The sequence below is a fragment of the Patella vulgata genome, chromosome 2, assembly GCF_932274485.2.
Source record: "Patella vulgata chromosome 2, xgPatVulg1.2, whole genome shotgun sequence".
Classification (NCBI taxonomy): Eukaryota; Metazoa; Mollusca; class Gastropoda; family Patellidae; genus Patella; species Patella vulgata.
In genome coordinates, this window is record NC_065880.2 from 67689435 (window position 1) to 67713088 (window position 23654).

General features: G+C 34.3%; 2 protein-coding genes across 10 annotated transcripts in view; one reads left to right on the forward strand and one right to left on the reverse strand.

Annotated features, from left to right (window-relative positions):
* LOC126811169 (ralBP1-associated Eps domain-containing protein 1) overlaps positions 1-5761 on the reverse strand; it is a 39740-nt gene extending 33979 nt beyond the window's left edge. For all 8 annotated transcript variants that reach the window (XM_050536694.2, XM_050536700.2, XM_050536695.2 and 5 more), the window contains exon 1: positions 5453-5761. In XM_050536694.2, the coding sequence (XP_050392651.1) occupies positions 5453-5602 (150 nt within the window). In that variant the 5' untranslated portion in view covers positions 5603-5761. The remainder of the gene's footprint in view (positions 1-5452) is intronic.
* A 1897-nt stretch (positions 5762-7658) lies between these two features.
* On the forward strand, positions 7659-23185 carry LOC126810557 (histone-binding protein RBBP7). 2 transcript variants are annotated; one of them, XM_050535688.2, is made up of 15 exons: positions 7659-7804; positions 11115-11274; positions 11898-11948; positions 14009-14103; positions 14293-14466; positions 14935-14989; positions 15082-15142; positions 15790-15882; positions 16947-17014; positions 17691-17817; positions 18018-18095; positions 18262-18338; positions 19355-19412; positions 20678-20788; positions 22720-23185. In XM_050535688.2, the coding sequence occupies exons 1-15, from the start codon at positions 7780-7782 to the stop codon at positions 22786-22788; spliced, it is 1302 nt and encodes a 433-aa protein (XP_050391645.1). In that variant the 5' UTR covers positions 7659-7779; the 3' UTR covers positions 22789-23185. The 2 variants fall into 2 exon arrangements, with proteins under 2 accessions (XP_050391645.1, XP_050391646.1); XM_050535689.2 differs by having other exon boundaries at positions 7660-7804; positions 11118-11274.
* Positions 23186-23654: the final 469 nt, after the last annotated feature.

The following is a 23654-nucleotide window of genomic DNA, read 5'->3' on the forward strand; positions in this document are numbered from 1 at the left end:
GGCCATCCACCCCCCCTCACACCAATAGACTTCTAGACATTATTATCCAGAAACTTTGTCAGTTTTGAAACCTGTCGTTGACACACTTGAAACCTCAGACTTTGAAAAATTATCTCAGAGCTTTAGAAAATTGTACGGGAATAGGTTCTAGGAAAAAATACATCGATGAACCTTTAAAGGGAATTAACCAATTATTTCTATCTACGTACTAATATACAAGTGGAACTGCTCCTTTATACAAAAGTGAACCCTGAAGGATTAAAGATCACTTTAACATCAACACAGATTAGGACATTCAGCCTTCAAGGATAACAGACGAACATGTAAAACAACATGTATATAAGTGGATACATGGTCCTAAAGGGCATCATATAATTTACTTAAAGTAGCTACTAGTTAGACATCTTAGATAGGGTAATAAATAAAATTGTAATTTCCTTAGTTTTTATGTGCTGAGTGAGATTTGTTTTGTGGAGATGACAAATTTTGGTCTCTGGGTAAAGTTACTTGAAATATACTTATAACCAATTTTGTGTTCCAATGTCAACACTATAAACCAAAATTTAAACTTGTAAATGAGAAATATTTTGCTTAATATGATGAAACAAACATTTAATCATATATAGAGAATTCCCCATCACAAATCCAAGTGAAATAATTCAAAACTTTTGACCACAATCAAAGAGGTTTACCGCCTTTAAATGTGAAAAAAAAACTGACTTAAGTTTTTCAGATGTTTCATTTTATTTATTTAAGTTCAATACTGTTCTTTTTACAATTAAATTTTCATTTGATAGAGAAAGGAAAATTTAAATGGTTAACAGTTGAAATCTAGATTAGTTATTTTCGAACCTAATAAATATTAGCCATGACCTATAATGTATGACCATACTATTATTAATCAAAGGAGTCGCTCCATATATCTTTTGGTGAAGAAAACTTTATAATTATGTGTAAAAGATTCCCAGAAACTTTCATCCTAGTCTGGTGGACAGATTTGGGAGAAAAACATTTTGGATTTGTATGTGTTGTTGATTTTATTACCGTAGTTCACAATTCAACGCTATAACCAATTGCCTGGATAACCATGTCTACAAGTACATACTTGACCAGGTCATTGTAATAAGTGATCTAACTAGTGAAATTTCCTAAATGAGAGAGATACTGAACCAACCTTCAGGTAATCGGGGCAATATGGTTTACATACTCACACTGTCACAGAGGTGGTTTTATAGAGGGCTATTGGATTAAATGAAAAGTGGTTTAATGTCCTTTTTTTCTTCACCAACAGGGCTTATGAAGATGGGAAGGATAATTATGTACACATAGTCCATGAGCACTTTTCAGCCAAAGAAGCTCTGTCATTCTACGAAATTGTAGGTTGTATTTTATCGATTGTATAAAAACACTACCCAGGAAAACCATCTCAAACTCTCACTTAAGGGTTCTTTTACGAGTATGCCCATATGTAAACAGGTTAGGACCTTGATTTTTTTGTCCCGTCTGAATGACTAGCCACTGCTCCTTGCCAGGCCAACTACACTGGAAAATCCCCAGGTACTTTCTCGGCCAACCCCAACCAAACTCAATGGCAAAATTTATTTTCATCCATTTGAAAAGGCAACAGTATTAAATTCATACTTTAAATCTGTTACAAAACTAGATACCTTGCGAGAATAACCCTCTTCGATGCACGCTTTGGTATCACAATGAATGAATTTCTCGTAACTGAACAAGAGGTTGAAGATCAATTAAAATACTAAACTCTTCAAAGCTTCCTGGACCAGATGAAATCAGCCCATTAATTCTAAAAAAACATATCCTTCAAAGATATGGAAAACTTCATGTGTCACAGCCGCTTTTAAAAGGAAGGGTGATCCACAATTACCGGTACCAGAAAATTATCGCCCCATTAAAACATAACCATCAACAATGTTTCAATCTGAATATTTCCAAAGAAGCATCTGTACTAGTTTAGTAAGCTTTCTAAACAAATCAACTTACAGTTCAGATAATTAATTAAAGATAGTCATGAAAAGCATGGAAATAAGCCCATATAGCAGCTATGTCTCCACAGCAGCTTATCCAAAAGGAAAACTTGGATGTTGACCAAATTTAAAAAAATCTATTCTCTATTGAGTTCACAAGCTTTTCAAGACACAATGCTTCACACCAAATTTGAAAAGCAATAGGGTTAATTTATTCAAAGTCCTAATTTCTAATGCTTCACATAAACATTTGGAATAAAAAAAAATACTTTAAAACTTGTAGGGGGGGGGGGGTATTCCGGAACTGATGGTCGCAGAACACTGTATATCAATAGTGTTTGTCCTCTTATGAACCCGATACTTCACACCAAATCTGAAAGACATCTGTAGTAGCCTCTATCGCTTTAACAAGGTTTTTGACAAAGGGGAGGGAACTCAGGAACTGAAAGTTGCAGAGCGCTAAAAATTAATCAGATTCATCCTCTCATGACCTCAATGCTTCACACAAAATTTTAAAACCACCTGTTAAAAACTGTAGCCCTTATCGCATTTGACGAGGTTTTCGGCAACGGGGTATAACTCTGAAACAGAGTGCTGAATATCGATAGTATCCACCTTCTCAAGACCGAGATGCTTCACACAAAATGTGTTAAAAACTGCAGCCTCTATCCTGTTAGCAAGGTTTTCAGAGAAAGGACAAAACTCAGGAACTGATGGTCGCAGAGCGTTTAATATCGATAGAGTCCATCCAGGCCACGAAATTTCACGCGAATGATACCAATCGGTTACGTGCGGTCGCCCACCTCAAAAACACGCGACCGATTTCCTGGTTACGCAAATTGAAATATCGGTTACGTTAACAAATTTCATTAACAGATTTATTCACATTTGATCAATTTTTATACAGGATGACTTGTGACACAGGTCTAAATTATTTGTATTATAGCACAAACTCCATTCATTCATTCTTGGCATTTCATTCCTCCATCTTAGAGGTACTTTGACAGATCACGTATTTTGACACCACGTAGGCTATTGACCAGTTGCAAGCAGGTTGATTTAAAAATGCCCCTCACCCCTAATTCTTTAAATGATTATATGCCATAAATATTTGAAAGCGCACCTTTGGATTTTCAAACACAAAATGAGAAATGAGTTTGACTATTTAACATGTCAGCTATATTTCCAAAGAATTTACTACACGTGTTCCTTTCAGTTTTCACTATAGCCATGCTGTAGTACCAATGACCCGTATACTATGTATGTCGTCAACTTTGACCCCCTCCCCTGCATCGCTCCAGCGATAATGTAAACTATTTTACTGCCCTGTCTATTTTAATATTATTTCATGGCATCAAACTATTCTGTTTCCTTTTGAGACTTTGTGTATAGAGTGCCGAGGTTTATAAATACTGTTTGTCAATTAGTCACTACCTATGAGTGAGGCTATCTCATGCTACGTGCTTGGATGAATGATTGCAAGTGACAAGTGTAATATGAAGTACGCATGTAGTCTTCAGTGACCGAAAACAATGCGGTAGCTACCATTCCTGGTTTTTGAAGGTCAGATATGATACAAAAACGAAAATCCATTAGTAATTTTTAGAACCGATTCCCCTCATTATTAAAATGTATAGGGATTTAGTGAAGTGGAACATTTTTTTTTCGAACGTTTTATTTTTTAAATGGGGACACCGTGGGATTTAAGTCATAAACACTTAACCCCAAATATAATATTAAATATAAAAGAATATAAATTAGTCAAGTTATTTCTTTAAAAAAATACATTCACTGCAAGTGGAAATGAATAATAGCACCATTTAAATCTGGATAAAACATGAAAGCAGCGCAACCATTTTATGTAACCAATTGGTTAAAGTGGTCATCTGAGCATAAACCTGCAACCATTTTTCTGGTTACGCTAAAATTTGAAATTTCGTGGCCTGCCATCCTCTCATTAACCCAATGTTTCACACTAATAATATCGATAGTATCCACCTTCTCAAGACCGAGATGCTTCACACAAAATTTAAAAGAAATGTGTTAAAAACTGCAGCCTCTATCCTGTTAGCAAGGTTTTCAGAGAAAGGACAAAACTCAGGAACTGATGGTCGCAGAGCGTTGAATATCGATAGAGTCCATCCTCTCATTAACCCAATGTTTCACACTAATAGTTGACAGAATCCATTAAAAACAAGGTTTTCGGATACGAACTACAGGTCCTCTTATGAGCCCAATGCTTCACACCAGACATGGGTGATGGTACATGTATAATACTCCCAGGAGTGAAGCATTTTTAGATGAGTGAATTATTAGAGAGAAATTTTATTTATTTGATTGGTAAGTTAAGTATAAGCTAATCTTGATAAATAAACACCAATTACAGATTGTGCAAAATGGAAGTTTGTAATCATATTGCTCTTTGATTCATGTGTATCCTGTCCAAATCTATTCTCCCAGTCTCTGATAGATGTTGACACATATTTCCCACATATTCAGACATACAAATCTTTGTTTTCAATTTTATCATAACAGTAATACAGATATTCTCATGAAATCTGGAAGATCTGTTAGTGCAAATAAAATTTCATACAGTGGTAAAATCTGTAGGTTTTGTACAGAAAATAGCCTTTAAGTACCTGTGTCTTTCAGTACCTGTGTCTTTCAGCCAACAGCAAACCCTTCCATAAATGATGGATGCCCATGGGTGTAAAAATTATGTTTGGATTTATGCAAACATTCAGCTTACGATGCAGGGTCAATGTTTGGGGGGTTTACTGTAAAATCCTTGAAAGATCGGGGGGGGGGGGAAACCCCAGTGCAAATACTTTTGTCCATACTTAAGCGAACATCTGTATACATGTAGCTATCAGTATCAAAGGCTGCAAAAAGAGTCAGAAGATTTGGGCGATCATATCCTTGACCAATAAGCAACTGATTGTGTGCAGACTATAGGCATAACCCAAATAAATCTGTGTCTAATTTAATATTCATGTAGGGCTAGGTCACAGTTTGAGTTTGAAATATATATTGATCTGGTCGTGGATGTTCAACCGAATCCGAAATGAAAATAATGTTACCTGTTGCTTTTTTGAGGTAGGGACTATAAGAATGGGTCAGGTGGGGTTTTACTGACTACAACAGGGTTGGGGTTTGATCTGTTTTTGGAGCTATTGTATAATTCAACAAACAGAGGCTGGTTTCTGAAATTGGGAACCTGACACCTAATTCACATGATAATATCCATCAATTGGGTATTAGGCTCAGTTATTTAGTTTGTAGGCAGTTTGTAAAACCAGATCCGATTCTATAACCACTTTTCAATTAATAAATTACATTTGACATTTCTGATTTCATTTACATTTCATATCCATTCCATTTAAATTTGAAACCAGAATTTCATTAGCTATAATAATAATAATAATGAACTACATATATTATTGTTGTCTTAATTGTCAATATACCTGGATGAGCGCATCTTGTCCAAGACCTGACCCTCGAAATAGTTCAGATGCCTTTAAACCGGTAATCTTTCCTGTGCCATCTGAGTCACACGCCTGAAATAATTCTCCGTAACATTGCAGCTCAGAATCACTAAGTTTTAAGCCTTCCATACTTGTTTTGGTTGAAGATTACTTAAACCTAAAATACCTTGTTTCGAAAATAATCATGTATATAAAGATGTCAACAACTAAATGTCTGGCAGAGTAGCAAATTTATAAATGAAACAAGTTGAATAATAAGTAACCTATCGCACAAGCCTCCATCTTTAATCGATTTCTCGGTCAATGTCAGACACGATGCACCGCTTACTATTAATTATGAACATTTTTATATCATAGTTAAATTCAAGGAAAAATAAAAATATAGTGGTAAAATTGTCGATAGAATTATCCAAATTCTACAGACCCTTATTTTAAAATCTTTATTATTACTTAACATTTTGAGCCTTCATGAAAACAGGCATCATGTTTTGACCTAATTCTAATTATATTTTTTTGAAGACGTTCTATTTTATTATTAATAATAGTTTTGTTGTTTTGTTTTGGTTTTGTTCTAGAAAATTCGCATACACTACTCCCGTCTTCCCTATTTTTTTAAAAATAACAAATAAAATCATTATTTTTGCGCTGAATGTTAATAGACTCAGTCAAGTCAAACAGCTTGGATAACCGGGTCTATACAAGACCCATTTGTAGTTCATTTGATTCCCCAAAGAAACTTTAAAGAAGCTTTAAGCGTTTTGAAGGTGAAAAAAAAATCCGGAAAAGCTATATAGCGCCTGGTCAGTTAATATATTGATCTTCTGTCTGCTATAGCACCATAGGTGAAAGCGGGCATTAAGCTCTACAAGAAGAAGAAGAATAACATCCAGCTTTTTTTAAAATAATATAAAAGCGGGACAGCCATAACCATACCAGCGAAAACAAGCCAGAGCTTACGTAAATTCATTACCCGTAAGAAATTATTTACAGAAATATGAATACATTAATCATAAATTAAAAGATTTAATTTACGAAGAGCGATATAGCTCCTTTAATATGAAGAGCATAAGAGCATAATTGATGTTACGGAAGATCTGTTAAATGCAAATATTCATCCGCTAGAATATATATGTACCTATAAGATGAGCCAGGACCAGAGTTATTTTTTTAATGCTGTTAGGAGAATGGGTATGTTCTTGGGAATTCTATTTCTGTGAAAATAAAATTATTGTCATTCATAATTTAAGGCCGCCTTCCTGTGGTTAATTAGCGATGTAGGAGCTAGTGGATGTGGTGGAACTGGTAACATTGTTGCCAGGGATGATACGGAATTCATCCATGAAACCATAACATGTTATGTTCCACCAATAACAGGGACAGAAGAAGTAAACTTAGATATCAGTTTCTATTTTAGAAGATCTTTAGATTCTTTATATATTCTTGTTTATGTGGTTATATGATAAGAAAAATTTCTCCTAAATTAGCATGTAATATTTGTAAATTTTCTTTTGTATCTGTGAATCCTGAAAGTCATAATTCTTATATTCTTATGTGTCCATATTCCCTCAAATGGGTTATTTTTATAGTGTGTTATGAAATCTTCTGAAAAGCGCATCAGAAGTTTGACTAGTCTTAAAAAGTCTTCCGGGAAGATTTTTTCGTTGGAATTATCCATATAGTTAAATCACAAAATTTGCCAGAGAAAGTAAAAGAATGAGGGTCCATGGTGTCGAAAGCGGCAGATAAATCTAATAAAATATAAAATGTACATTTTCTATTATCAATTTCAAGTAAAATATCATTTGAAACACAGGTTAAAGCTGTTTCCGTACTGTGAATTGGTTATAAGCACTTTGAAATGGTTCATATAAACAGTTATCGTCTAGATGAGCCTTTATCTGAGAAGGAATACATATTTCTCCAATATTTTAGAAATAAAGATTATAGACTAGAACGATCATGATAGGGCAGTATCTGTATCATTATTAAAATAATCAACTAACAAAAATAAAAAGTTTTAAAATAATGTTAGGCCTAATAACACTCCCTCTTTAAAAAAAACCCCACACGCAGCTTTACCTCATTCGAAACATTATTATAGTCGCTTTAATCTTGCGGAAACTTTTGGTCTAATAATCTGCCCCGCGCGCTTAGTGACGCGATTATCCAGACAAGAGTGAATAGACCGGATAAACAAAATTTGTTGCGAGACTATAATTTTATTTGGCGCGAGATATCCCATGTTGTATTTCATTGTATAAAGAGTCGGTTATTAGCCGTTTTAATATTTTGTGTATTATACATTCATGATGACGGAGAAAGAAGAAGGAGGTAATATTGAAAAGCGAGCTTATGCCGTATTGTTAAACGTAAAAGTTATTTCGTTGCCTTGGCATGTATCCAATTCAGTCAGGATAAATAAATTCTGGCTTCCGCCCCACTCAGTCGATGAACGAAGAGTGAAGACCAAGGAAGGGTCAACAACTAAGTTATTTTAAAGGGACAATCCAACTTTTGTTTTGCAACTACTTCGATGACACCTGATTTTTAAACCAGATTCATAAACGGGCAGGACGATTTAACCAAACCTAACCACACATATTATTAGCCTACATCATTATGATTATTGTGAAAACTGATATCCAATTCAAATTGGCATTGCAATTTTTATTATCATCAATCAATTAATATGTAACAGGCATTGCCTGAGTAGAGCAAAGCTGATTTGATTGCTGTTAAATATAAAACCTTCATAATTAAGTTTCTCAAGTGATACAAGTAATGTTAAATGATCTCGTTTTTCCGAATTTAATTTAATTTAGATCTAAATTGTATGATTAATTTTGTTAAAAAAAAAAAAAAGAACAAAAAAGTGTAAGAATTATTTTCATTGACATCAGAAATATGTGACGTCATTGAATAAACGTGTCATAAAAATATTTCTATGGGTCGCGTAATCTCGCCTCGGCGAGATTTGGTGAGTTGGCATGTGCATTGCCATTTTTGCCCAGTGTATCCAGTTCCGGTCTGAATTTTTTTTAATCAACAGTCTGTGGGTGACATTTTAAATTACGCTCCTGTGTTACCGGAAAACGCGGTGCTTTAGAGCTTCGCTCTATTATAGAATGATTTAATCAACAAAAAATGTGTTAATTCACGGAAAACATGTACAGTAGAATCTGTATTAAGCAGCCACTCCAGGGAATTTGCATGACTGACCGCTTAACGGGAGTGACCTCTTTAATAAAATCTCAGTGTTTGTTAATGCTGACATAAAGTAAATGTTACGTTTGGATGCATTGGGAGCAAACACGAATACTTGCATCGGTAAATTGGAACGAAAATCCTTTGACTCAAATGTCTGATATAACGTGTCATTTTGTACCAATATTGATACTACTGTCTACCATTGTGATGTATTCGATAATATTTATCCATTTTTGTAGCAACACAGTGGCAATGGAAAATAGATACTAGATGATCGTGACAAAACTCGGCTTTGGCGGTACTTTTAGTTTATTCAATCTTCGTGTGAAAACAATGATCAGCAGATTGGGTTTGTCATTTAATAAAACAAAAGATTAATTAACAGATAATCCCGGGTTTATTGTTATTTTCACAGTTCTTTTTAAGTGATTGGTGGGGGACCAGGTAATTACCTATTAATCCCAGGATTAGTGGAGTGGCTACGAAGTTAACGATGTACGACAAGATGGCATCAATCAACAATGGCCGTTGAATTGGCGATGTTTTGTTAAATTTATTAGTAAAATAGTGACCGCTGGCCGCCTTAGAGGAGTGAGTGTGACCGTTGATTAAAGAGATAAAACAATGGAATTTTTACGGGGGGAATTTATCGTGACCGCTTACAAGGAGATGTCGCTGAATAGGAGTGGCTGCTTGTACAGATTCTACTGTATATAAGTGTCAATATGTTGCCATTCCCCTTATGATTTACCCCAGTTATCTCACTTGTTTTGCATCTACTTCGATGTTACTTGTGGTTTTGAATCGTTATGCAGAGATTCATGAACCAGTACTAATCACACATGATTATTGTTTAAAATTGATATTCAGTTATTACATCAATAAAAATGTGTTGAGATTCACAGAAAACTTGCAAACATGTATGACAAATGTTAATGTCTTGCTATTCCAGTTTTGATTCGGTAGCACAATTTTAATACCCAAATCCACAATTATTTCAACTCCGATAATACATGTACATGTAATAATTGTCCCCCACCTTTTGAAAGCAGAAATAAGCAATTTGATTGGTTGATGCTTTGGGACACAATAACTTTAGTTCGAATTAAGTGAGAGTGAGGAAATTTGGTGTATAATTTTATTACATCAATACCTTGACTAAGTTCAATAATGAGCATATTCTGCTCCGGGTAAACAATTTGATTGGTCAAGACTTTTGGAACACAATAACTTCTTCTAATTGAGGTAGAATGTTAAAACTTGGTGTAGATGTTCATTAGGTCAGTGCCTTGATGGAGATCGATGATAAACATTGTATGCTTACAGTAAGCAGAGATAAGCAATCTGATTGGTTGATGCTTTGGGGCACAATAACTTTGGCTATAATTAAGTGAGAGTGATGAAACTGAGCATAGATTCATTATATCATTACCATGACTAAGTTCGATGATGAGAATTTTCTGCTTAGACTAGGTTTGGAAGACGTGGTGACAATGCTTGGATAAAAAGGCTTCCCATAGCCAATTTCAAAGTCATTTGCAACGCTTTCAACGGAAAAATCATGTTTGATGCTCTTCAACTTTTTAGATATAAGTTCTTTATCATTAATTGTTAATTCATAACTGAACAGTGATAGCGGAGTTATTACCCCAACAAGATACCATAGATGGCGGTTCAGTGCATTTAGAGATGTTTAAAAATATGCATCACCATTACTTCACCTACGAGAGAGTAATGGTCTCTCTGTTGAGTATGTCATGGATGCTGAGCTGGCACAAGCTGTGCTAACATGCCCAGTGTTTGCTAACGTCGTGTCAAAGACCATACTCACAAAGTTATCAGCACATTGACAGTTTTCAAGTAATTCATACATAAGGTTAAAAAGAATCGTGGCAAATTGCTAATCGGTACTAGGTAAATATGATGGAATCCCTAAAAGTTTGACTTCATTCTGGTCACCAACTAGAACTGCCACTCTTCCTACCTTTTCATTTTTATCTGTTAGAGTAGGTAATTGTTTCCCATCCCAGCGGAGAGGTGCGAACTCCGCAATTCCCTGACACTTTCGCTACTTCACCACCCACTATTCTCCTGCACATGTCACTCTTAAGAATAAAAAGTACTAACGTTTTGGTATATGCAGCTTGTTGAGACAGAGTCATCCTCATTCTAGCTGCCATGGAAACTAACTTTGGAGAAGACATTACATCCTGACGGACAAAGTGTTCTGTACTAGTTTTCTTCTTCCGTTTATAAGTATGAAGTTCTGGTTTGGGAATAAACGAAGAAAGCGATCTGTCGTCATCACTAGAACTATCGCAGACTTGATCTCCTGATATGGGAATTTGTGGGGATCTGGTTAGCACAAACATTTTTAAGACTTAAGTTGTCTAGACCACTTGACTAAATTAAAATTTTGTGTCCTTGTTTTCAGCAGTTATATCTGAAGGTTATGATGATGCAGTGGAGGAGAGAGTTATTAATGAAGAATATAAAATATGGAAGAAAAATACACCCTTTCTGTATGATTTGGTTATGACCCATGCATTGGAATGGCCTAGTTTAACAGCCCAGTGGTTACCAGATGTTTCAAGGTTTGAATGATTATTCTAGTGCTTTATGGAGATCTTACCCAGACCCTGGTTGGTAAAAAGTATGTTCGATTTGACTGCACAGCCAGTTACATACATGTATCTGGCATCAGCTTCAAATTAGAATTTAATCAAGATCTGAGACAAGTCTGTCAAACTTCCTCTGAGACATGTTAGAACTTTAAATTACAAATGTGGTGTTGGATCCCGGTGTTGGTGGTGACAGTTCCCTGTTATTTTCAAGCATGGTTTCCCCCCCCCCCTCGTCAATTGTGCTAGACAGAGAGTCTGGCAAGGAACAGTGTCTAGTCGTACGGATATGACAAAAAAACAAGGTTCTGTTTAAATGAACCCTTGACAGTTGGGATTCAAAAAAAAGAGTCCATAGCACCACTGTCCTGGCAAAATTCCCCTCAAAGCACACATATGCCTGTCGTCATTAGCCCTTTTGATGTCGAAAAGTAGGGCAGTAATCTCCATTTTATTTCCCTGATATAGTCTATTTTCACCAGTTTATTTTCTTGTTGAGGGTGATAATACCTTTTTTAATTTTACATGGTTTCCATATTTTGATTTGGAAGAAGTTTTTTTTAAAAATATTAAAATTATGTAAATTATTCTTTCAGACCTAGTGACAAGGACTACTCTCTACACCGACTTATTTTAGGCACACACACGTAAGTTAGATTTCATTATTTTACAACCTGTTTTCTCATCAGGGATGGTATACCGTACTCAGAAAAACACTTGACGCACACCATGTCTTTTTCTTGTTATCGATTTCTCTTTAGTGATGGTATGTTGTGCAAAAAAGTCTCTATCACCTTCATTGTTACATGATGATTCGCTTTATTTTATGATTGGTTTATACAAATATAAATATGATTATTAGGCTACACAAAATAAATGTCTTGTTTCTCGGGCAACTGACAGCTGAAACTGTAGGGGGGGAGGGCGGTTCATTTTTTTTTTTACCTCATTTCTGGCTAGAGGATGGTGCAAAATAAAGTTTGGCTATTGTTGAAAATTGTCGGGGCGGGAGGGCGGCCTTGTATTTTTTTAAAAAAATTTTTAATGAGAAAGTCATTACTTGTCTACGGTTTTGCTTTCAGTTATATATTATACATACTTAGAACATAAACCCAAAAATCAAGTCTACTCAAACACTGAACACTGACTGAAAGGAAAATAATTTTCCATATTTAATTCACGTAATATAGCTTACTAATGGTAATGGTGACAACCATAATTGAAATTGGTTTAAAATAAAATTCCGTACGACTATTAATAGCCGTCCATAATAACGACAATATTTTAAAGAGTAAGCCTCTGTCAGCATGTGTATCAAAAATAATCATCACGGTAAAGGACACTTAGATCTAAATCTAGTATCGCTGGTTTATAATGATTGACCTAATTCCAACCAATACGTGTCATCGGGATTCGGGAAATGACTGTTTCCCAGGATATTCGGTGTGTTTCTCAGGATATTCGGTGTTCTATCTGGGGTTTATATCAAATGACTATTTAAATTTAACTAACAACTGGTCAGTAAAACCATCAAATGTGTAATCCAATTATTATTTTCCGGATTATCAAAACTACCGTTAAATGTGCTAATGACCCAGATTCTGACTAAGGTATGGTGACTATCATCGTATCGTATTCGTAGCCACAAGTTATAATATTAACCTGTTCTACGATTCATTGTTTTATAAGTAGGATTTTTTCAAACATGGACCGACTGAAGCCGGCAATAATGAGCCGATTAAGATCGAATGATTGAAATACATTGCATTGTTGTCAGTGACTTTCGGTGTTTAACACGAATCAAATTCTAGTTCACAAGGGGAGGTAATTAAAATCATGTGATACAAAAATGGAGGTTCTTTCGATATCAATAAAAAGAGACCCGTAAATGAGCGTTTACATCTGAATCAGTTTAATACATTTGAATGGATATTCACGTATGGGGCATGTAGATACAGTACATGCGGCATATTCTTTTTATGACTTGCTTATCGATGCTCGGGCGGGCGTTACATATTTTTGATTTTTCATCAAAACTACTATATAGGCCGCACGCGCAACCAATTTTGCGTGCGGGCGGTGCCCGAGAAACAACTTATTTTATTTGTGTTGCCTTATCAAAAGTGGGATCTGGCATGTGCTGTAGATCATGGTCTGTTATGAGGATTAGTATAGTCTAACTCAGGGGGTTTCTTTGGGTAATCAAATAATATTCAAACAGATAAATGAATTTCCATTGATAGATTTATGACTTATAGAAATCTGAAAATCTACTAAAACTCTTAAAATTGAATATTTTAATCGAATGGAATAGTTGATTAACCAATTAGAATATTTGACCTAGACCCCTGCGCACAAGGGAATTATCGAAATAGAAATGTCCTACATGTATATTAGACAGAATATAACCAGGTTATGGTCAAGTGGATGTAAAACCCTATCTAATATATAAGAGTAGGCCGTAGTGCCGCTGTCCGGGCAAAATTTCCCTCATAGCACACTGTATGGCGTATGCCCGTCTTCATTAGCCCAGTTTGGAGCAAAACAGTAGGACGTTAAACCCCATTTCATTTCATTTTCATAGACTAATGATTATTTTCCCTTGATGGAACTTTACCAAGAAATAATCCTTGATGTGTGAAACCCTTCTGGTAACGCATGATTTACACTTGTATGAATAACTATGTTTTAATATTTAAATTTACAGATCAGATGAACAAAACCATCTCCTGATAGCCAGTGTCCAGCTACCAAATGATAATGTTCAGTTTGATGCATCACATTATGACAGTGAAAAAGGGGGTAATGATTAATTTAAATCTTGAGACAGATCTATTGGTTAGTGTTGTTATTTGTCAATGGAGAAGTTGCTATACAATGATGTAGGGTGTTTACTATAATATATGCCCCCATTCAAATAAGAAATATGTACTCTTATCAAGACAAACTATAAAGAAGTTATATATGGTTAATTCATTTTGTGTGTTTTAGAATTTGGAGGTTTCGGATCGGTCAGTGGAAAAATTGAAATAGAAATCAAAATTAATCATGAAGGAGAAGTCAACAGAGCCAGATCAATGCCACAGAATCCATTTATTCTAGCAACAAAAACACCATCATGTGATGTATTATTGTTTGATTACTCTAAACATCCTTCGAAACCAGGTGAGATATGGTATAATAACAATTAACATCTGTTTTCTTGTCTCTGTAACTGGAATATTAAATCTGCTCACAACAAGTAAATGATGAACTGTCATCCTAACATAAATTAAATCTATGGTATTGGTTTGTTGATTAATTAATGTTGATGGGTGAAAACTGTCTCACCTTATTTAAATTATAGCACCACCATTTATATACTTATAATTACTTATAATACAAACAGAAAAAAAAGATGATAGATTTATGTTATTGTCTTTATTGGTACCAGTATTATTTATAATGTTTAAATATCTGTGGATTGATGTGATATTTTCCAGGGTTCAATAAGAACTAACCAGGTGTTAATCAATTTATGGAAAATGCAAAGCATCCATCTTGTAATGGTATTGCAATATCATTGTGAGCCTCAGTACTCGGCCTCAAAATATATAGTTCTATGAATTTAATGTGACCATTTTATTTTATCAGATCCAAGTGGAGAATGTCATCCCGAATTACGTCTTAAAGGTCATCAAAAGGAAGGGTAGGTACATATGATATTTATAACTTTCTGTGTTTTAGCTGTATTTTATTTTACTAAAGACATTTGAAGAATGACCTATGTTTATTTTTTAGGTATGGTTTATCATGGAACCCAAATTTAAATGGACATTTACTCAGTGCTTCAGATGATCATGTATGTATGAACGTGGCATATTTCACTTAAAATAAACTAGATAATGTTAATAAGACATGTGATTGAGTTATAAGGGTACAGTACATATAGATGACCAAATATTTTTAAATAGTTATGAATTGTGATTATAAAACAAAAATTCTATTTATACCTGGTTGTTAAGGTCTGTCTTGTGTGGTTGTCATGACCATCATAATTAGAATAAGATTAGCTAACAGTTCAAGCAATACATTTTTTATCCCATGCCAAATGATGCTGGGAGCATAGATATTGAAATGAACTCCTTCCACCTGTCCCAAACTTTTGTTTCTGGAACCGTTGTACACACATTGATCTAATCTTGTATTTTTGCCGTCTGGTTATTAGAAATTTCTTGGTTAAATTGTTTTTATGTATCCATGAAAGTATGGTTGTGAAACTTGGCATACTCATTCCTAAACATGATCCAAGTTGATTTTGTTGCATGTGATGACGGACTTAGGTAAGAAGTTTGGCCCCTGTCTTTTCTAACCACTGAGATGTCAGTTTAAAACTGGAATGTTTTTTTTCTAGAAAAAACTTGAATTTTAAAACTGGAATGGTTTTTTTCTAGAAAAAACTTGAATTTGGACATACATAAAATATATTGTATTTATTTTATTTTATAGACGATATGTTTATGGGATATTAATGCTGCACCTAAAGACAATAGAACAGTTGATGCTTTAACAATCTTTACAGGCCATACATCAGTAGTTGAGGTAATCATTATGTGAATAACAGTTTGAGAAATCATCTGTCCTGCTGCATTTACATCCAGGCATATTCAGAACTAAATGTTTTCATTTAATTATTAGTCACTCATCAACAGTGTGTGTGTTTGTCATCTTCTAAATTGACTGTTAAATAGTTTAAAAAAAACAAAGGTCATGATGCAAGAAGTAAAATAGAACATCGGAAAAGCACTTTTGCTGTGCACAGAACAACTTGATGCCAGTTTGGTGCTGGATGAGTTTAGTTTATTTGCAAGAATGTCATTAGAAGCTGGCAACCAGCAAATTTTGCCGTTTAAATAAGGTCAACTTCCAACAACTTTTCAGCTAGAAAAGATCAGTAAAATAATTTCAATAAAATAATTTTGCGTGATATTAATTTAAACTAATTTAATTCCTAAACGCCAAGCACACAGACGTGTCAACTAACCTGTTTTTTTGCGTGAGACTCGCAGCCTTTCTCCAGATCTCCTGCAAGGGAGGAAATTGCTCACGGAAAATGGTCATATGCCAACGCTAGTTTCACTTTCACAAAGGGAGGTAACCCTCTTACTAACGTTGTAAAAATGCCTGATAAAGACCACTAATTTCAAATGTTTTTTAGGGAGAATCTTGATTCAACATCCCTTATTAGAGAGAATCTTGATTCAACATCCCTTATTAAAATCTATTTTTCAGGCATTTAGAGTTTGAATAATTAATAATGATTTAGAATTCTGAAAGAAAACATTTCAAACTATTGTTTGATGATAACTGAAAATCAATAAATTCACTACTGTCTGCTGTGTATAGCCTATAGTACAAAATGAATGAATGCGACTTCTGACTGATTTTGCTGGCACCGATCACATTAGTGGAATGCAGAAGTGTACTGAATTTTAACAAGTTTTGCTAATAATATCCAGAGTTATAGCATTTGTTCACTTTGTAAAAGTTCATATAGATGGTTTAAATTAGTGATACATCAGACCTCAAGCATTCATTCCATTTCTGGTATAATTATTATCAAGTTGACATTTGTAAAAATCATTCTATATCTTGTTTCTATTTAGGATGTGGCGTGGCATTTGTTACATGAAAGTTTGTTTGGTTCAGTAGCAGATGATCAGAAATTAATGATGTAAGCTATTATACAAATTTTATTTCCCCATCCCCACCTTTTGATGAAAGCAAGGTGCTATTATAGTATTAAGAAAGGATTGTTTGCCTGTCAGTCTGTCCCTTTTTGCATTTTGCGACACAAATAACTGATGATAATGAATAAAATGCTTTGAAATCTACAAATAATTTTATTCTGATTGACATTGCCTTCATTATAATCATAATATAACCATAAGCAGCTTCGACAGTTATGTTTTCTGACAATTTGTGAAGTTCTCAGACTCCTCCCTACAGAAGATTTGTCAATTTCAATGTCAACTGCATGATCCACTATATTGTTATGGTTTCCTTTGAGTAATCATGAATAACCAACTCAACAATTTTTATCGTTAAGACTTTAGAAAATACTGTGAAATTTAATGAATTAGTTTTAATCAAGCTTGATAGGTAAAAGTATGACCATTATAGCTCAATTAGAAAGTGATGGATTGACAGACAAACCTATTGCATTAAACATTAGAAGCCCATAATTTCACAGTAATATAACAACCTCATTGTTGAATGAAATGGACCAATACTGAATTCTATCTCTTTTATGGATAATGTTGTTAGAGAGCTATACACCCTTTAATTTGTTGATTTTTAAAAGTACATTACAGTATTTTATATTGTGAAAGATTATAATTGTAATTTAGATGGGACACAAGATCGAATAATACAAGTAAACCAAGTCATACAGTTGATGCTCATACAGCAGAAGTAAACTGTTTATCATTTAATCCTTATAGTGAGTTTATACTGGCTACTGGTTCTGCTGACAAGGTAATCAATCATTCTGTTGTCTTATAATAGTTTTATATTGACATAAATGTACCAGAAATAAAGCAGATTGACCTTCACATAGATTTTTACTAAAAAGTGACACAATACAAGTTAACATTGTTTACACTGTAGAATTATTTTTTAAAATTGAATAAAGAATGTATACATATTGCTAATAGTGTATGTTTTTTGTTTTTTAGACGGTGGCTTTATGGGATTTGAGAAATTTGAAGTTAAAACTGCACTCATTTGAATCTCATAAAGATGAAATATTTCAGGTAATCTTTGTTTTATCAGTTTCTAAATATTGTTGGTTAATGTATTTATACTCTCAATCTTTAAGTAATGCAAATGAAAAACTGTTGTCTCTACCGTATGGAACTTGGTTTTTCGTAAAGCCTAACCAATTGACTAACATTGTAATATTTGAATTATATTTTCTAGGTACAATGGTCTCCCCATAATGAAACTATTTTAGCATCTAGTGGTACTGATAGAAGATTACATGTATGGGATCTTAGGTTTGTACAATATCTATAAACTATTTATTGTAACCTTCAACCATATTTGTTCCCTGTCATTGTTAAGAGTATATACAAAGGATGTTTTGATAGGAGGTATCTATTCAAATATTTTGAAATTATAATGTTGAAGATATATGTATGATAAACATCAGTAACATCTTTTATACTGTAGTAAAATATTTTTGAAAATTATGATAATCATCAATAACATCTTTTATATTAAATTATGTAACGGCACTAATTCTATTGGACCTTTTGGCAGCATTTGATACTGTGGATCATCAAATCCTCTCCAGTCACCTCAAAAATGAATTCCTAATAACAGGAATTGCACATAATTGGTTTATGTTATACGTTGAAAACCGTAGTCAGCGGTTTATAATAAATGATGTTAAGCCTGACCCAGTTATCCTTAAATGTGGAGTACCGCATGGATCGGTTCTAGGTCCAGTGTTATTCTTGCTCTACTTGTCATCTTTGGCTAACATTATATCCCAACACCTCTGTCTTGAAATCCCTACATTGACTTCCGATTCATGCATGTATAGACTTCACGATCCTATGTTTGACCTACCAGTGTCAACAGGGTACAGCACCCTCGTATCTTTCAGAACTACTAACTTTATACCAGCCAACTCGTACTTTGAGATCCCAGTATCAAAACATTTTATGTATTCCATCATCAAAATTAAAACTGTTCGTAGATAGAAGCTTTAGTAATGCTGCACCAAAACTGTGGAACAATTTACCTCAAAATATTCGCAACAGCAAAACTCTTACAAGTTTCAAATCCCAATTAAAAATTCACTTGTTCAAACGATCTTATGTTGACTTAATATTTAAACAGACATGTATATAGTTTATTGCTCTTAAAAGCGCTTTGAGCATGCTTATGGATGGATTTGACGCTCAAGAAATGGACATTTATTATTATTATTATTATTAATAATAATATTGTTGGGAATGTATGACATATATAATGATAATCATTAATTACATCTTTTATATTATAGTAAAATTGGTGAAGAACAATCAGCTGAAGATGCAGAAGATGGTCCTCCAGAACTATTGGTAAATATATACTGTTAAAAAAATGTATGGAAATAATCCTGACAGTGAAATTTAAAATCCTGTTATTTAAATTAGATGAGTTACTTAAAGATACATTATGGGAGATATTTATAGAGAGTGAGTCATTCTTGCTATAACAGTTCAAAAGTAGATGATGAAAGAAGAATATATTGAAAAATTCAGTCAAATTACTTTATTCTGAACATAGTTATCATCGTTGTAATATTTGCCTAGAAATGGTAGCGAAATGTGTCTTCACCGTCGCCGAACGTTTGATTGACAGGCATTAACTCCACCTACATATCTCGATTATCAAGTAAAGTTTTCAATGGCATACGGAAACGCTTTACAGCGGCCTCGCTAAGTACACTCTATCATTTAGCCTCGATCTAACTGACGTATTTTCATCAGGTTACCCCTTATCTGATTTAATCAATTAGTGAAATCCTATTTAAATCCGAGCTGTAACCGAGCCATCCGTGGGTCTACAGAGTTGATTTTGGTCTTGTTGTTTAAATAAAGATCTAAATTAAGACTTGCAATAATCAGATTTAGCTCTTGCATAATTCATGTTTAATCTTTTGATAATCTCCTTGATAAAACGGGAGCCACGGTGGCTAGGTGGTTAAGATGCTGGCTCGCTAGCCCGGAGGTCGGGTGTTCGATCCCTGCATTGGCCGAGAAAGTTCATCTGGATTTTCCGACGTGGTTTCCCCTTGTCAGTGGTGCAGAACGGAGGGCCTGACAAGGACAGCTGTCTAGTCCTTCGGATGAGACGAAAAACCGAGGTCCCGTGTATACATTGGAATGAATGTAAAAGATCCCTTAGCAGTTGGAATTCGATATAAGAGTAGGCGATAGTGCCGCTGCCCGGGCAAATTTCCCTCATAGCACACTGTATGGCGTATGCCCGTCTTCATTAGCCCAGTATAGGAGCAGAACAGTAGGACGTTAAACCCCATTTCATTTCCTTGATAAAACATTTAACACACTTCAGACCATAGGCAATTGTTTGTCTTACACAAGAATTTTCCCATAGCTTTTAAGGTTACACTGTTAATTTAAGCTTTATCCACACATAGATATATAGAAGTTTCAAATTCTTTAGATTTCTAGCAATATTGTCAGTCATTTACATAGAAAATGTGCAAAATATTGTAATAGTTAGGCTATAATAAAATGTTTGTAAAAAAAAACCCAATAATATATAATTTCTGTAATCATACTTTAATATAGTTAATGAAAGTACTTTTTAATTTCTGCAGTTTATCCATGGTGGACATACTGCTAAAATATCTGATTTCTCCTGGAATCCAAATGAACCATGGGTAATATGTTCTGTATCAGAAGATAATATCATGCAAGTGTGGCAGATGGTAAGTTTTGACAAAGTAAATTCAAAATGGGTGTTGGCATTTACTTTTTTAGTTCAGTTTTCTTTTTATATGTCCACATTTTCATGTGGAGGTATATTGTCCTCGCCCCTGTCCGTCCATGCATGTGTCCGTTCACATTTGTTTGTGGACACTCTACAGGTCACAATTTTTATCCGATTTTGACGAAACTTGAAATAAAGGTCTATCTGACAAAGATCTTGGTTCCATTCGATATTGGCATGTATCGGACCATAACTTCATAGATTATGGCCCCAGATTGTACAAAAAATCATGTTTTTGGCTTGTGTACACTGTAGAGGTCACAATTTTCATTTGATTTTGATGAAACTTGAAATGCATGTTTATAACCCAAAATCTTGGTTCCTTTTGGTATTCGCGCACATCGGATCGAAACTTCCTGAATTATGGCTCCTGATTGTAGAAAAAATCACGTTTTAGCTTGTGGTCACTCTAGAGGTCCAAATTAAAAAAACGCTTGAATATATGACTGTTACATTGTAATGTCGGTTGAGATCAAATTTTGTGAAAATAGACTAAAACTGGCAGACACAATGGCCACCCCTTGTGGACCCTCCAGAGGTCACAATTTTGATCCAATTTTGATGAAACTTGAAATACACCTTTATAACCCAAAGATCTCAGTTCCTCTCGATATTTGCGCATATTGGATTGTAACTTTCTGAATTATGACCCTTGATTGTATGAATATATCCCTGTTACACACTAATGATGGTTGAATTCAAATTTTGTGATAATCGGACCAAAACTGCCACATGCAAATAGTGTAAAAAATATGGTATATCAAGGTTGCAGACCATCTAGAGGCCACAATTTTTATCTGATTTTGATGAAACTTAAAAGTTATGTTTATATCACCAAGATCTTGGTTCCTTTCGATAATCGCGCACATCTGAACGTAGCTTACTGGATTATTGCCCCTGATAATTCGAAAAATCACATTTTTAGCTTGTGGACCCACTAGAGGTCACAATTTTTAACCCTAAAATCTATCCGATTTTGATGAAACTGGAAATATATGTTTATAATCCAAAGATTTCTTTTGATATTTGTGCATATCGGACCGTAACTTCTTGGATTATAACCCCAGTTTGTACGAAAAATCACATTTTTAGCTTGTGGACCCTCTAGAGGTCACAATTTTTATCCACTTCAAAAAACATTTAAATTTAACACCGTTACACCCTAATGACGGTTGAGTTCCAATTTCTTGAAAATTGGACCAAAACTGCCTGACAAAAAGGCGGCTCTTTGTATGCAAATAGTGTAAATGTATGTCATACCAAAATTGTGGACCCTCTAGAAGTCACAATTGTTATCAGATTTTTATGAAACTTAAAATATATGTTTACGTCCCAAAGATCTCAGTCCCTTTCTGTATTTGCGCACTTCAGACCATAACTTTCTGGATTATGGCCCCTGATTGTACGAAAAATCACTTTTGTTTTTAGCTTGTTCTCTATCCATCTCTTGCAAAATGTGGACGTATCTTGCCTGGCAACCGCTGGTTATATTGTCTGCCATATTAAACAATCCAGTGTAAAATATTCATGTTAGTAGACAAGTATTATATAATTTTGAAAATATTCAGTAAGGGAGCTACAGTGGCTTAGTGAGTAAGGCACTGTCTCACTAAACTGGAGGTCCAGGATTCATTCCTGGAGAGCTTGGCTGGCAAGGAACAGTGACTAGTCATTCGCATGGAATAAAAAACCAGTCAGTCAGAACTCGAAATAAAGAGTGCCACTGTTTATGTAAAATTTCCCTCATAGCACAATTCTTGGCATATGCTTGTCTTTATTAGCACGGATGGAGCAGAAAAGTAGGACATTAAACCCCATTTCATTTCATCTTGTATAGGCAATAAGATTTTCGTTTTTTTCCTCTTACAGGCTGAAAATATATATAATGATGAAGAACCAGATACACAAGCTTGTGAACTTGAGGCTTCAGCATCTTAAAATAATGTGCTATAATTCAGTCATCATCATCATCGTCATCATCATTTTATCTTATTAAATCATATTTAAGCTTATTTGTTAAATACTAAGAGTTCTGAGAAAGACTTTGTTTCCTGGAAAATATCTAAATCGCACGTTGGACATTTGTGTTTCATTACCATTTGAAGCACCAGAATCGTTGTTGGTAATTCTGAAAAGTAATCAGTAATAGAAGTCTGTACAAGAACTTTTAAACTGAAAAAATTATATTGTGTTACAAGACATACTGGCTGTTTTCTTTGTGTATATCCTTTTTATTATCTACTATCTATCTTAAATTGTATCTACAATCTATATAATACTTGCTTTATTCGTGCTTAGCTCTACCATTTGTTTAAAATAAACATTTCTTGTGTCATTCTGTGACTCCCTCTTTATATGTCTATTTCTACGTTCAGTCACAACTTTAGGGTACTAACAAGACCGGAAGATGTTTTTAACCAAACCTGAGGGGACAATAAGTTTCTCTTTGTCTGCGTTTCATTTTCCAGAATATTTTTTAAAGATGCATTATGTAAGAGCTAAATCTGCCTATCGCAGATCTTTCTTTTGGCCTCAAATGTTATATAAATCATTTATTCACATGCCAAGCCAACAATCAACTCTCTAGATCACCGGATGGTTGGGGTTTTCAATCACAATTGACAGTCAATTAAAAAATTGATAATCGAGACTTTGATTATTATGGTAGCAAGGGTAGCAATGACTACAGTATTTTTAAATGGCCATGACTTCGATCAGAATAAAGTAATTTGACTGAAATTTTTAATATATTCCGTTTTCATTATCTATTTTTTAACTGTCGGCTCTTTATTCAAATTTGGTAC